Here is a 13,660-nt window from a genome sequence, read left to right on the forward strand (position 1 = left end):
GGATATGGGGCTTGGTCTATAGCTCCTCAGCCCCCTGTGTCCTTACCATGGGAGTTCATATGGGAGCAGGCTCCTAGGGTGAGCAAATTGTGCTGGTTCACTTGGTTCCAGGAACCCCTCAGGGGCATACAGGGACAGTTGGTCACCCTCACAGCTACCGTGCCCTACTTCAGGACACAGCTAAAGGCCTCTGCTTGGGTCCAGCAACTACCTGGTGAGTGGCCATGTCCCCTTCCACCCTCCACAGCCCTTCTCGTCAAGCCTCCCCATGGCTCCCAGCTGCCATGGCCTGTGCAGTCTCTGCACCTAGATCTCACCTCCTGACTCCACCCTGTGGTTTGGGCCTCAGATAGAGCCCCACGTCCTCCCTGAAGCCTGATCGGCTGACCAGAGCCTGCAGGGTTCCCAGTTCCCCCGTCTTGAAAGGACTTGAGGACCTCCTATCTCTTGCACTGTGGTGTCTGACCCTGTGCTAAGGTCTGGGGTGTAGCCAGCAGTGCCATGTCTTCCTTCCCTCAGAGGCTGTGAGCAGATTGAGGCCAGGGCTGGTTCTTGTTCTTTTCCGGTGTGCCCCACCTCATTAATGCTGAGCTGTGTCCATGCAACTGTTCTGCACACGTTACTGGAAAGGGATCCTGATCCAGATCCCAAGAGAGGGTTCTTGGATCTCACGCAAGAAAGAATTCAGGGTAAATGCATATGGTAAAATGAAAGCAAGTTTATTTAAAAAGTAAAGGAATAAAGAATGGCTACTCCATAGGCAAAGCAGCAACATGGGCTGCTTAGCTGCTTATATTTATTGTTACTTCTTGATTATATGCTAAACAAGAGGTGGATTATTCATGAGTTTTCCAGGAAAGGGGTGGGCAATTCCTGGAGCTGAGGGTTCCTCCTCTTTTCGACCATATAAGGTAACTTCCTGATGTTGCCATGGCATTTGTAAGCTGACATGGCACTGGTGGGAGTGTCTCTTAGCATGCTAATGCATTATAATTTGCATATAATGTGCAGTGAGGACGACCAGAGGTCACTGTCATTGCCATCTTGGTTTTGGTGGGTTTTAGCTGATTTCTTCACTGCAAACTGTTTTATCAGCAAGATCTTCATAACCTGTATCTTGTGTCAACGTATCTCACCCTGTGACTTAGAATGCCTAACATCTGGGAAGGCAACCCAGTAGGTCTCAGCCTTATTTTACCCAGCCTCTATACAAGATGGAGTCACTCTGGTTTAAACACCTCTGACACACATACCCAAGGAAGTGAGAAGAGGCTTCAGAGCTCCTCTCCACCCTCCTGTTACAGTCTCACCAATGCACCACAATGTAGCAGTCTCTCATTGTTTGAGGTATCACTGGAGTTCTTTGTCTCACAACCATGAAAATTAAGGAGTGTGGACACCAAGGATGAGGTTGGAGTGAAAGTTTAATGAGTGAGAGAAGAAAGCTCTCTGCTGTGGAGAGGGGGCCTGAAAGAGGGTTGCCATTTTTACAGTTGAATGTAAAGGCTTTTATAAGAAACCGATGAGGACTGGGCAACTCATTTGCATAAGGCATGAATTTCTGGTAGCTCCCCCCGTCCTTCTAATGCACATGTGGGCCCTAGGCTTGAGTTACTCCATATTGCTTTGTTCCCCTACTGCACATGTCAGGGGATGAAATTTTCCATTGCGGGCATGTTTGGGCAAGTCACCTGTGTAGTCTGTCTTATCTATGAGACTGTGGGCATGTCTTAGGCAAGCCCCCCTGTGCAAGTTCCCATATCTGTGCCTGCAGCTTGATTTTTCAGGCTGTTCTTTTGTTTAAAAGAATTCAACCAAGAACGCACCCTAATTGCCTGCCTGACTGGTTTCTTCCTTTCTCCTCTCTCACTCCTTTTCCAGATGAGGGAACAGGATCAGAGAGGGACAGTGACTTGCCAAGTTCACAATGAGATGAGTTCACACTGAGATGAGTCCACCCTGTACCCTCCCCTCCTCAAAAGAGGACCTCACCAAAGGGACTGTCATCAGGGGGCCCTCAACATCCCTATAGTGATGACACTTGGGAAGAGATATGACAAAACCAAGAAATAGAATCCAAAGGTCTTAAATGTAATGTTGGAAACAACATTAGAGCTGGACAACAACTTAAGGAACAATGGTAATGAGGCATTTGCATCATTGTACAATGCTAATGTTATTCTATCTTGAAAACAATCTTGAGAAGTAGGAATTATTGTCCTCTTTCACAAGACAGGAAAAATGAGGCCAAGGGTTAGTGACTTGCTGAGGGTCACACAGTGACAGAGTGGTATCCTGGTCCCTGTCCCTGACTTCTTCCCTAGGTCTCCTCCTCCTGGGCATCTCACTCTCAGAGGAAGCAGGGCCATCAGTGGTGCTGGTGCCAGCTCTTGGGGAGCTATTTTCCCCCAGGTGGGTTAAGCTCTCTCCTAGTATACAACAGGATGGTGGCTACACCATCATGATAGGGAGAACAGCTATCTTAGGAGGCTGCTTGCTAGACAGAGATGGGTGTGTGTGTGTGTGTGTGTGTGTGTGTGTGTGTGTGTGTGTGTGTGTCTGTCTGTCTGTCTGTCTGTCTGTCTGTCCTGGGACCAGAGCCGTCGGTTCTTCAGCCTCAGTCTTCCCTCTATTGCCCTCTCCTGGACATAGGGAAGAAGTGCCTCCTCCCTGCTGTTCCCCAGGATTACTCCCTGCCTCTTCCACTCTCCCCACATCCACCCTGAAGTGGCCCATCTGGCTGTCCACCAACGTCCTGGCTGTGTCACTCTCCTGGCCATTGGAATGTCCCTGACCCAGGGTTGAATGCACAGTTGTCACATTTATCCCCAGGTGCTATTCCAGTCACTCCAGGTCAGAAGACTCCCGAGTGTGTGTGTGTGTGCGTGTGTGTGTGTGTGTGTAGGGGAATCCAGGCTGCATTCTCCAGCCTTCATTGCTGGACCCCAAGCCAGTGCTCTGGACAATAGAGGCTGAGTCTGAGCCCTGAGCCAGTGGGTGGGAGGTAGATTCCTCGGGGCATTGGGTCCCAGGCCAGAGGCTACTTGGGCTCCATTTTCCCTGTCCCCCTGCCTGGGCCAGTCCTCCAGGCCGTGGTCAGTTCCAAGTTGCTGTCTTCACTGTGTCCCAAGTGTTTCTTCTCTCTCTATCCTGATGGGTAGGAGCAGGGGTGCTCCACCTTTCCTCTGAGCCATGGTCTCCCCACCAGTGTCTGTGGGGTGAGCACCCTCCATACAGAGCCAAGGTCTCAGCCACCCCAGGGTATGGACTTGTTGGAGGCCACTGGGTCCCCTGTGGGAACTCAGACTTGGAGCCCAGGTGTAGAAGCTGGGGGAGACAGCCCCAAGTCCAGCCTCTGCACTTCAGTCTTGGGAGAGGCTGACCCTGCAGCCCGGAGGGTCTTAGCAGCCTGGTCACAGCGTTCTAAGGAGGCAGTGGCCAGCAGGTGGCAGCAGTGAGAGCGTGGGCTCTGTGGGGTCCCAGGACAGGAGGGAGGAGCAGCCCCAGTCAGGGCAGGGATATCCAGAGGCCCAGCAAAGGACACCTGGCCCGACAAGAGAAGCTGCCAACCCCTCTGTGGGTCCCCAGCTCTTAGTCACTGTTTCCTCTCCTCCAGAATGGGACATCACCGCCTCTGGCACTCGTGAGCCTGACTCTTTCTTCCCTAACCTTAGGGGAAGCTGAAGCAGAGCGGAGGGAAGCAGAGGACACAGTGGCCCTGGTGGGGAGGGCAGACGGGAGCTGAGGTTCTCTGTAAACAGCACTCTCAGGGTTCCCCTGCCTCCACCAAGAGCCCTGGGGTCTGCAGCTCCGAGCAGAAACCACTGGTCACATTTCCTTGGGACTTTCTGCCTGATGCCCTTTGCTCTGGGCCCCTCCCCAGGTTCCTGCCCCCCAGGAGAACACTGGGCTGTGGGGCTGCTCAGGATGGCAGCCTCTGGTTTTGGGAAGTCCTGGGTGAGTCCAGCACTGCACAAGTCCTCCAGCTTCATACGATCGAGACTGGCCCCAAACTTCACCCCTCCTCTAACCCCCTGGGGCCACTCTGGGAGAAGCTCCCCACCCCATGCTTAAGTGGCCTCAGATCAAGCAGACTTCCACATAGGGCTCTGGTCTTCCAGGTGGGTCACGTCTAGAAGGATCGCTGCACATGCTGTAGCCTGCAAAAAACAGGGAGAGCTGAGGAAGTGTCCTGCCCTGCCCACGGTGCCCTGATGCTCCTCCACCAGCCCCAGTCCCTTTCTGGCTCTGCCTCTGGTTCCTTCCAGGTCATCCCCTTAGGGTTGTGCTGGGTGGTCTCCGCCTGGCCGCCCTCCTCCCCAGGTGGAAGCCTCACAGTCCTTTTGACTGCACACAGGCCAAGGGCCACACCACGTGGGGACTGGAGGTTATAACCCTTAGCGCAGTTACCCAGAGCTCTGCCCTCAGGAGGCTGGGAGGTGGACTCTACTCACTTGCCATGTGTCTCTTCTTCCAAAACCCATAGACCATGATCAGCATTAGCACCAGGAGGAAGGTCAGCACCACCACCACAGGCACAGTGGAGTAAACACCCTGGTGCCTGAGAAGAAGGGACAGGGCGGAAGCGGGTGAGCACCAAGGTCCCCTATCCTAACCCACGTTGCGATCGGACCAGCAGCAGAAACCCTGAGAGCACGCCCTTCCCAGGGTAGACGGCCACCCTCTTCCTTACAGACCCAGCCACAGAAGCAAGTGTGACATCCGGAGTTAAGAGGAGGACGTCCCCAGGTAGAGGGGAACATCTCTCTACTTTGGTACCTCTCCTCCATTATGCCCCCAAATCTGTTCATCAGTGAGGCCGAGGATTCTAGAAGACTCCCATTTGTGGCTAAAGAGATCAAGATGCTTGCTCTCCTCAAGGGGCCTGAGGATGCCTCTTCCCCACTCTATCCTCTGTAGCAGATGCTGTCGGGCCCCTGCCTGTGTCCCCTTGCCTGTGTCATTTCCACATACACACATCATCAGCACCTCCTTTTCTGTGGGTGGGAGGCTGAGGCCTTTCTCTTGTCACTAGAGCCCTCTATGCCACACACAGCAGGCAGCCCTCTACCGATGACCAATTGGAGTTGGTGTGTAACTACGGGGGCTCCTTTGCCCTTCAGATGTGTGTTTGACACTAGATCTGACTCTCCCCGTTGGGATTAGGCTCTTGTTGTGCACAGTAGCTGCTTGGTTAAGTACTCTTTATTAGAGGCCTTCCCTGCCCTGTCCCACTCCCCCACCTTTTATCCAGTGTTCCATATAAGATGCAAATCCCTGACTCAGAGTCAGCTCTCTAGAGGAACCCAAATTAAAGCATCCCCCATTTTCCACTTCCTACTCCATGAGGCGCATCCCTGCCCCATCCTCACCCTCTCCTCTCCATCCACAGACTCTTCAGGCCACCCATCCCCTGACATGCCCATCTCTGACTCTCATCCCCCCGGCCCTAATTCTATCAACTCTCATCACCCCCTACCCTCATCTCTGCAGCCCCCCTCTCCCCTGATACTCCTCCCACTGACCTTCTCTGACTCTCCTCCCCCACAACCTTCACTTCCCCCCATCCTCATCCCCTTGACCCTAATGCCCCCGACTCTCATGGTCCCCTGCCCTCATCCCTGCAACCCTCATCTCCTCCCACCATTATCCCCAGACCCTCCTCTCTGCTGACACTTCCCCCACCTTCCTCCCCCCAACTCTGCTCCCCACTGACCCTCCTCCTCCCTGATCCTCCTTTCCCCGACCTTCCTCCTCCCTGATCCTCTTCCCCCCACCCTCCTTTCCCCATCCCTCCTGTCCCCACCCTCCTTTCCCCTGTCCCTCCTGTCCCCACCCTTCTTTCCCCTGTCCCTCCTGTCCCCACCCTCCTTTCCCCTGTCCCTCGTCTTTCCTGCTCCTCCTCTCCATTGCCATCCTTTATGTCACTTCCAGTCCCCAACCTCCCATTCAGAAGCAGGCCACATTGTGTTCCTGGGGAGCAAAAGGGGAAGGTCAGATATGAGACTTGCACCTCCAGGTCTGTTTGGGCACTAAGTGCTGGTGCCACTCAACCCCAGGCCCCACAGGTACCTGATGGAGGGTATGGAGGGTAGTCTGTTGAGGAGAGATCTGCTGGTGAGGCAGAGCCCTGTGGTGGGCGATCTGGTGCTGAGGTGCCCAGACTTAGTGGAGATGGATGTTGGGCCAGCAGAGGAGTCCCTGGCATTGCTGGGAGACGCGGTCACTGTCTGGGACCCCGTGGTCCTCCTGGGTCCCTGGCTGGTGGTGCTGGTAGCAGTGAAGCTGTAGCCTGTCTTGGAGGCAGGTCTGGTGGAGGCCAAGAGTCCAGGCAAGGTGATGAGTCCTGGGGTGAACACCGTCACACCAGTGGTAAAAGGGGCATCAGGGCCTGAGGTAGGGGCTTGGCCAGTTGCGACAGTTCCACTCTTGAGGATGTTGGCCAGATGTGTGAAAGGAGTGGTCCTCTCAGTTTGGGGAGCTGAAAGACAGAGAGGGAGGAACGTTAGACTGACTTGGGGGCCTCAGTGCTGGGAGCAGATCCTGGCAACCCACACAGTTGCCCGGAAGCCTGGATGGGGGCCTGTCCTCTTCTCTTCTCCTTGACCTTGGGCCTAGGATTCTGGCTGCTGAGTGATCAGATGTGTATTTGTTCAGAAAGTGATATCAGGAGGAAGGAAGTAGGCATACTGAAGAAGGGAGAGACTACCACAATTTCTTTTTCCCTCCCATGTCAGGCCACCTGTTCTCTCTCCATCCCCATCTCTCTCTTTTCACTTTCCAGGCCCTCTTTGTTCTTACGGGCCAAGAAGATTTCCATAAAATAATGTCGAACAGGAACTTCTCCAGCTATTCCATAATTGACAAGTAGGGTCCAGAGATGAGGACAAGGAGGCATCAAGGGCCTCAAATTCCAAAGAAAGCTGCAGTCAGTTGGGGTTAGACACTTTCCTTGGGGGCTCACTAAGAGATATAAAACTGGTCCTGCTACACTCACCCATCAACTTAGCCCTTTTCCATCCCATTTTCTAGAAGAAGCCTGGGTTTTGGATAATGGATGAGGAGGGAGGTGGAGGAGCTGTGAGGCATCAACCTAGCAGTGAGTGTTGGTTTTATCTCAGCATGGAATGAGAAAATTAGAGACAGAGGCTGCTACATCCCACTACTATGCATGGAAAGGGCAATTTCCTAAGGGCCAAATAGTCATCATGGAAGGTGGCTGAGCTTGAGCCATTTTTCTGGGGAAGGGGACCCAGAACAAGCAGCATTGGTGAGGATGGGGATAGAGCAAGAGGCTCACCTAGAGTCAGAGCTCCCACATCATCATACTCAGCAGTGGGGACGCCCCCAAAGAACTCTTCAAAGAACTCACACATCAGTGCCTTGGGAGAGTATGTGGACACTCAAAGAGGATCTCAAAGGACTGGCAGACAAGCAATGACATTCAACAGAGAGAGCATTCCTACAACACTCAGTTAAGCCACATAACCATCTCCCCCTCCCTCATTCCTGCATCAACACACTAAGAGGGCCAAGAAGAGGTAACCAAGAGGAACCCCACCTTCTTCACAGCCCAAGAAGCAGGATGGGGAGCTGGGCAGCCAGCAACCTTCCTTCTCCACTTTAGGTGCCTTGGACCATACAACCTGGTCTTCAGGGGACAGTGGAATATCCTATACTGCTAGATGACTAGAGTTTGTAGTTGGAATAAGGATTTTTTTTATTTCCTAATAACAGAAAATGTCTGCAAAGTTGAAATCTTCACAAATTGTCCTTAAGAGGTGGAAAGCGAGATGTGACATAACATGATCAGAGGAAATGATGAGAAAAAATAAAAGCATATAATGTTTAATGTTTCTATCCCTACATATTAAGACTTCAGTGAACCAGTTTCAACTTCCCTGGGTCTCACTTGGAACTGGAGAGGGGAGGAATGAGATTTGGCTCCACATTTTAGCAACAGCATTTTCCCTAGTTCAGACCCCGTGGAAGATGGAGATGCAATTGGGTTAGGCGAACGAGGAAGGGTGGATAGTAAATTGCATAATAACTGGCTGCCTTTTTTGGGCTCTTTAGCTGACTCCTTACCCTTTTCTATCTAATAAACGTGGAAGGACCCCACGGCTTGGTGCTTCACTCTTTTTTGCCTACACTCAAGGGAGAGCTTTTAGATCTTGATATTTTTAACAACTTTATTGAGATATAACTCACATCCCATTTATAGTATAAAGCTCAGTGGTTCTTTATTATGCTTACAAAGTTATGCAACCATCTCACAGTGAGTTTCAGAACATCTTCATCATCTCCAAAAGAAACCCCTTACTGTTTATCTATGACTCTCTATCCCCTTTTCCTTCCCCCAGCCCTAAGCAACCACTAATCTACTTTTTGTGTCTATAGATTTCTCTAATTCCCTGGACTTTAAACACTATCTTTATAGAGATATTTCAAATACATACCCCAGCTCTGACCTCTCACCCTAGCTCCAGGCAGGTATATCACTGCTGGCTGCGTTTCCCCACTTGGGGTTCTAGGAGGTATCTTAAACTTAACATGACAAAAGAGAGCTCTTGATTTTTCTCCTCCAAATTAGCTCCTTTTTCAGATTTACCCTACGCTATCAATGGTACCATCATCCACGTGCTGATCAAATAGAAAACCTTGGATCATCCATGATTCCTCCTTTTGACTCACCTCTCAACTGAGCAAATCCTATCCTACCTTCAAAACATACGAGCTGAACAGAAAGTCTGAAAAACATAGATTTGAGCCCATTCATGTCTCTCTGCCACTAGTGCCTACATTGTACTCCAGGCCACTGTTATTTCCAGCCAGATGCCCACAATGGCCTCTCTACCCCTGTTCATACCATTCACAATCCATCCTCAACAAGTGACCACTACATTCTTAAAAACAAGTCATGACACAGCTCTCTCAGCTCTCTAGTAGCTTCCTCTTATACCCAAATTCCAACTTATGGTCTTCAGGGCTGCTTGACTCTCCAACCTCCTCATTCATTGCCTCATACTCCATATAGAGTGACTAAATAAGCCTTATACAAGCCAAGCTCCTTCTGACCTCAGGACCTTTGCACATTCAGCTCTTGCGACAAAGTGCCCTTCAAAGCACCCAGATTTCAACAGGGCTGGAGAATGCTCACCATTCAGGGCTCTGCTTGGTGTTGTCTGCTAAGGGAGGTGTTCTCTGACCCCCAGTACTTCAGTAGCTCCCCCACTGAGTCACTTACTAGTTCATGAACACCTCTAGTTATTTGCAATTATTTGAAACAGTTCCTAGTTTCTTATGAACACCTCTTGTTTTCTGCAATTATTTGTCTGGATAATAAGTGTGCCTGTCACCTCCCATAGTGCAGGATTGTGAGTGTTTTTGCTCACTGTCTCCTTAGAGCCTAGAATAGTGCCTGCCCCATAATAGGGGCTCAATGAATTATGTTGAAGCAATGAGTGAATAAAACACAGCACAGACAGTGCCAAGTTTGAACTTCATCTCAGCCACCTGCTAGCTCTGGGACCCCGGACAAGCTCAAAGTCACACTGGGTTTTCAGGTCTCATTATCTTCATCTGTAAAATGGTGACAATAGTGTCATGAATAGTGCCATAAAGGCACTTTGAAAACACTACAGTGCAACATGACCATTGATGGATTATTATCCTTATTATCTCTGATGTTAGTGGAGTGTGAGGCAGGGAGGACTCCCTCCACCCGTCCCAGTGCCCCTGCAGCCCGCTCACCTGGAGACACATCCAGCTGGATGCCCATCAAGGGGTACAGGATCCCAGAGGTGTTGCGCATGCACCAGTATTTGCCTGAGTCCTGGAGCTTGAGGGCTACCATGGTGATGTTGACCACCTTGGCCTGGGCATCGTCCTGCAGCAAGTAGCGGGGCCCCTTCACCCAGACTCGGGCAAAGCCAGGCTCACACTTCTTCTTCCTGATTTTGCACCAAACCTTGCCCTCCACGCGGTTTTTGTAGCCCTTATAGGAGCACTGCACAGACAGGGTCCCCCCTTCAAGGAGCCTCACTTTTGTGTATACACTGTCAGCAGAGGGGCCTGTGGAGACAAGACTTATTGAATAAGGTCTGGCAAGAGGAAAGGAAGAAGACATCATGAAAGTTGAAGATCATGGTGAAGGGCGGGGTGGATATTGTCCTGCTGTCACGGCACCCACAGATTGAGGGAGAAATACAGCCCCGCCCTCAGGGAGCTTGCCCCAATCTGAAGGGAGGTAAATGGGCCCTGAAAACAGCTAGCTTCCAGTATTACGGGGGAGACACAACCTCCGCTCTCAGGGAGCTTTCAGTCTGATGGAGGAGGCAGGTATATCCTTCAGTGAGCCCCCAGTCTAATGGAGGAAACGCAGCATTTACACTCGGAGCTCTATCAGACACAGCCCCTTTCATCATGGTATTTTCTAGTCTTATGGGAAAGTGACAAGCTCTGTCTTCAGGGATTCCCAGGGAATTCATTTTTTTTTGTTTTGCTTTGTTTTGTTTTGTTTTTGAGACGGAGTCTCGCTCTGTTGCCCAGGCTGGAGTGCAGTGGCACCATCTCAGCTCACTGTAACCTCCGCCTCCTGGGTTCAAACGATTCTCCTGCCTCAGCCTCCCGAGTAGCTGGGACTACAGGTGCCTGCCACCATGTCCGGCTAATTTTTTGTATTTTTAGTAGAGACAGGGTTTCACCATGTTAGCCAGGATGGTCTCAATCTCCTGACTTCATGGTGATCCACCCGCCTCGGCCTCCCAAAGTGCTGGGATTACAGGCGTGAGCCACTGCACCCGGCCTCCCAGGGAATTCTTGTGGGAAAAACCCAGGTCATGCCCTCAGTGAGACAGATGCAGAGACACAAACACAGGTCATTAAGTTGTGAAATTTCAGTGCCAAACTAACTAGGTAGACAAGACAATCTAGTATTTGAAAAAATGATTAATAGTTATTTATTTCACAAATAGGTTCACTGTAGTCCTCTTTAAATAATAAGTCTCCTTAGTTCATTCCAGCTGGTGTTTAGTTTTAAAGTATTCTAGTTACATAAAACCCATAGATCAAGCCTGTCTAAATATACATGTAAACAAACTCCCAAAGGAGTGTGAACCACAGGATTCCACAATTATTCACTTTCCACCTGCAATATCTTTGTCTCTATGCTGAGGAGTAAGATGTGGTCCAAGCCTTCATAATCGACAGTCTGGTAAAGAGAGAGCAGAACTGGGGTGTGCAAGGTGACTCAGGGGACAGAGAGAGGGAGAAAGCTGCTGTGGGCTCCCTCCACCCCTCTGCCTGCCCTAAGCTCAGCACTGACTCTTCTGATAATTTCACCCCAGAGTCTTCCAAAAAAACACACATAAAAAGACTCACCCCCATAGTAGAGAACAGAGAGCACACATTTTGGAGTCAAAATAAACAAGGGTTGAAACCCTGTTTCTACCACTTACCAGTGTGATCAGGTCACCTGTTTGATACAGAAATATCAAAACAGACACTTGACTGATACAGAAATATCTCTGTTTCTTTATCAGTCAAGTGAGAATAGCACCACACCCCTCACAGGTTGCTGTGAGAATTCTGCCCCAGGTCAGTGCTTTGCACACAGTGCATGCTCAACTCATGCTTCCTTTTCCCACATGCCGGGGGCTCCCAGTTCCCCCAATGGAACCCAGAGCTGTGACAGTCAAGGGCCCAGAATCCAGGACATCTGTCCCACCAGAACCCAGGATATCCGTCCCAAGTCCCACCCAGCAGCCACTAGAGGTGAGGCTCTGTGTGAGGCAGCACCCTCTCTAAGCATCCCTCTGTCCCCTGCAAACTAAACAGAATGATCCAACTTCATTATTTGGTGGATGAGCCCAGGATTTCTTAGCACAAGAGAGACCCCTTTCTGCCCTGGCAGTGGGAAGCTGTTTCTCTACCCTCTGGGAGGTGCAGAGTTGGGTGACCTTGGGATGGGTCTCCAAGGCACTGTCTTCATGTGTGCCTACACCTCCCACCCCTCTCACAGGCAGTGGTGAGTTTTGCCAACCCCCACCGTGCCCAGAACTGAACAGGAAGTGGTAACTTGGTTGCCATGGCAGCAAGAGGGGCAGGAATGGGTGAGGTCCCTCAAGGAGCATTGGTATCTGTGAGGTGGGAAAGGCATTCACACACTGGTCCCTTCAGGACAGAGGCAGGGACAGGATGTGGCATCAGCATTTCAAGAAAAATGTTCAAATTCAGTTCAAAGCACACATGATGCAATGATTGCTGTCATAACTAAACAGGGCTTCCTGACAGAGGCCAAGCAGAGAAAGCTATTTGTGTGAGGAAATTGAGGGCTCTGCTTTAAAGCCTGAGGAAGCCTAGCAGATAAAGGAGCCAATGCAGAGAGGGTCCAGAGCTTTATCTTGGCTTGGGAGGCCTGGGTTAGCTTCGCCTGGGGCCTGATATTAGGGTAAAGAGCTACTAAGTCAGCCCTAATCTCCTCCTTCCCCAACCCACAAAACACTAAACAAGAAAACTGCTGGTAAGGAGGGTAAGAAAAAGGCCTTGAGCTCCTGCCTCTGTACCCACTCCCTCCTCCACAAGGCAGCCCCTTCTCCCCTCACCTGAGACGCAACCCTGTGGCCACAGCAGCAGCAGCAGCAGGAAGGCTGGGGCCATGGTTCCATCCAGCTGGGCAGTGTCAGGCCTGGAGATCCAAGATGAGGGCCCACCCAACACAGGATGTGCCACCTGGGCCTGCCAGGGAAGGACCTGGGGTTCTAAAAGTGAAGCTGCCCATTTAGGGAAGTGAGGCAGTGTGGGACCCACTGCCCCCAGCCAACCGCAGGGATTCATTGAACCTATTATGAGGGCGGTGCTGGCAGCTGTTTCCGCCCTTTTCCTCGGAACTTCAGGCAGGTGTGGCTGCTCCACCCAGTCTGGGGCCCCGGGCCAGGGAGGACTCACAGTCAGAGGGCTCCCTGCCCTCCCCAACCTTCCCCAGAAACTGGTCCCTAGGATCCAGCAAGGGGGCTGGGGTGAGGCTTCTGGAACCTCAGGTATAGACTTTCCTGGAATCTTCTGGCCTCAGAGACCCAGGGGTGCAGGCTCTCAGGCTGAGATGGAGCATCTCAGACCCTATTTCTTACATATACACATTCACAGGGAAGTTCTTATAAACTCTCATTCATTCATTCATTGCAGATTCTTTCTGTTCCTTCCTCTCTCTCTCTCTTTCCCAGGCTCCTGGCTGCTCAGAACAGTCACTTGTGTTCACTGTTGCAAATAACCTCTTACAGGCTCACTTGAAATCTTACTTTTGTCAAGCGGGAAAAATGCAAATTGTAAGACTCAGGGCATAAAATTTGGGTCGAGGGAGGGGTTCCTGTACTCTCACACACAGGTGTGCGTGCACATGCACTCACACTCACACAGTCTCACATTGTCTTTTATTCACTTTCACACACACACACACACACACACACACACGCCCATGCACACAGTCTCACACACACCCCAGGGCCTCTCCTTTTCCCTATCCATATGTCTCCTCTCTCTATCCCTCTCTCTGCCTCTCCTCCTGTCGTCTCTACTCACCATCAGCTCCCTCTAGACTCCTAGTCCCTCGTGCAGGCTTCCTATAGCCACCGCAGTACTTCCCCTCACCCACCTCATCTCA

The 13,660-nt window shown here is 51.2% G+C and overlaps 1 protein-coding gene across 2 annotated transcripts; it reads right to left on the bottom strand.

Annotated features, from left to right (window-relative positions):
• Positions 1-701: 701 nt before the first annotated feature.
• TREML2 (triggering receptor expressed on myeloid cells like 2) lies at positions 702-13,036 on the bottom strand. Of its 2 annotated transcripts, XM_024248770.2 has the most exons (5): positions 12,606-13,036; positions 9,754-10,074; positions 6,073-6,481; positions 4,455-4,561; positions 702-4,160 (listed from the first exon to the last, which is right to left on the bottom strand). In XM_024248770.2, exons 1-5 carry the CDS (start codon positions 12,835-12,837, stop codon positions 4,081-4,083), a joined length of 1,149 nt encoding a protein of 382 aa, XP_024104538.2. In that variant the 5' UTR covers positions 12,838-13,036; the 3' UTR covers positions 702-4,080. The 2 variants fall into 2 exon arrangements, with proteins under 2 accessions (XP_024104538.2, XP_054413437.1); XM_054557462.2 differs by lacking the exons at positions 702-4,160; positions 4,455-4,561 and adding an exon at positions 4,591-5,973.
• Positions 13,037-13,660: the final 624 nt, after the last annotated feature.

Source organism: Pongo abelii, chromosome 5 (assembly GCF_028885655.2).
Source record: "Pongo abelii isolate AG06213 chromosome 5, NHGRI_mPonAbe1-v2.0_pri, whole genome shotgun sequence".
Taxonomy (NCBI): Eukaryota; Metazoa; Chordata; class Mammalia; order Primates; family Hominidae; genus Pongo; species Pongo abelii.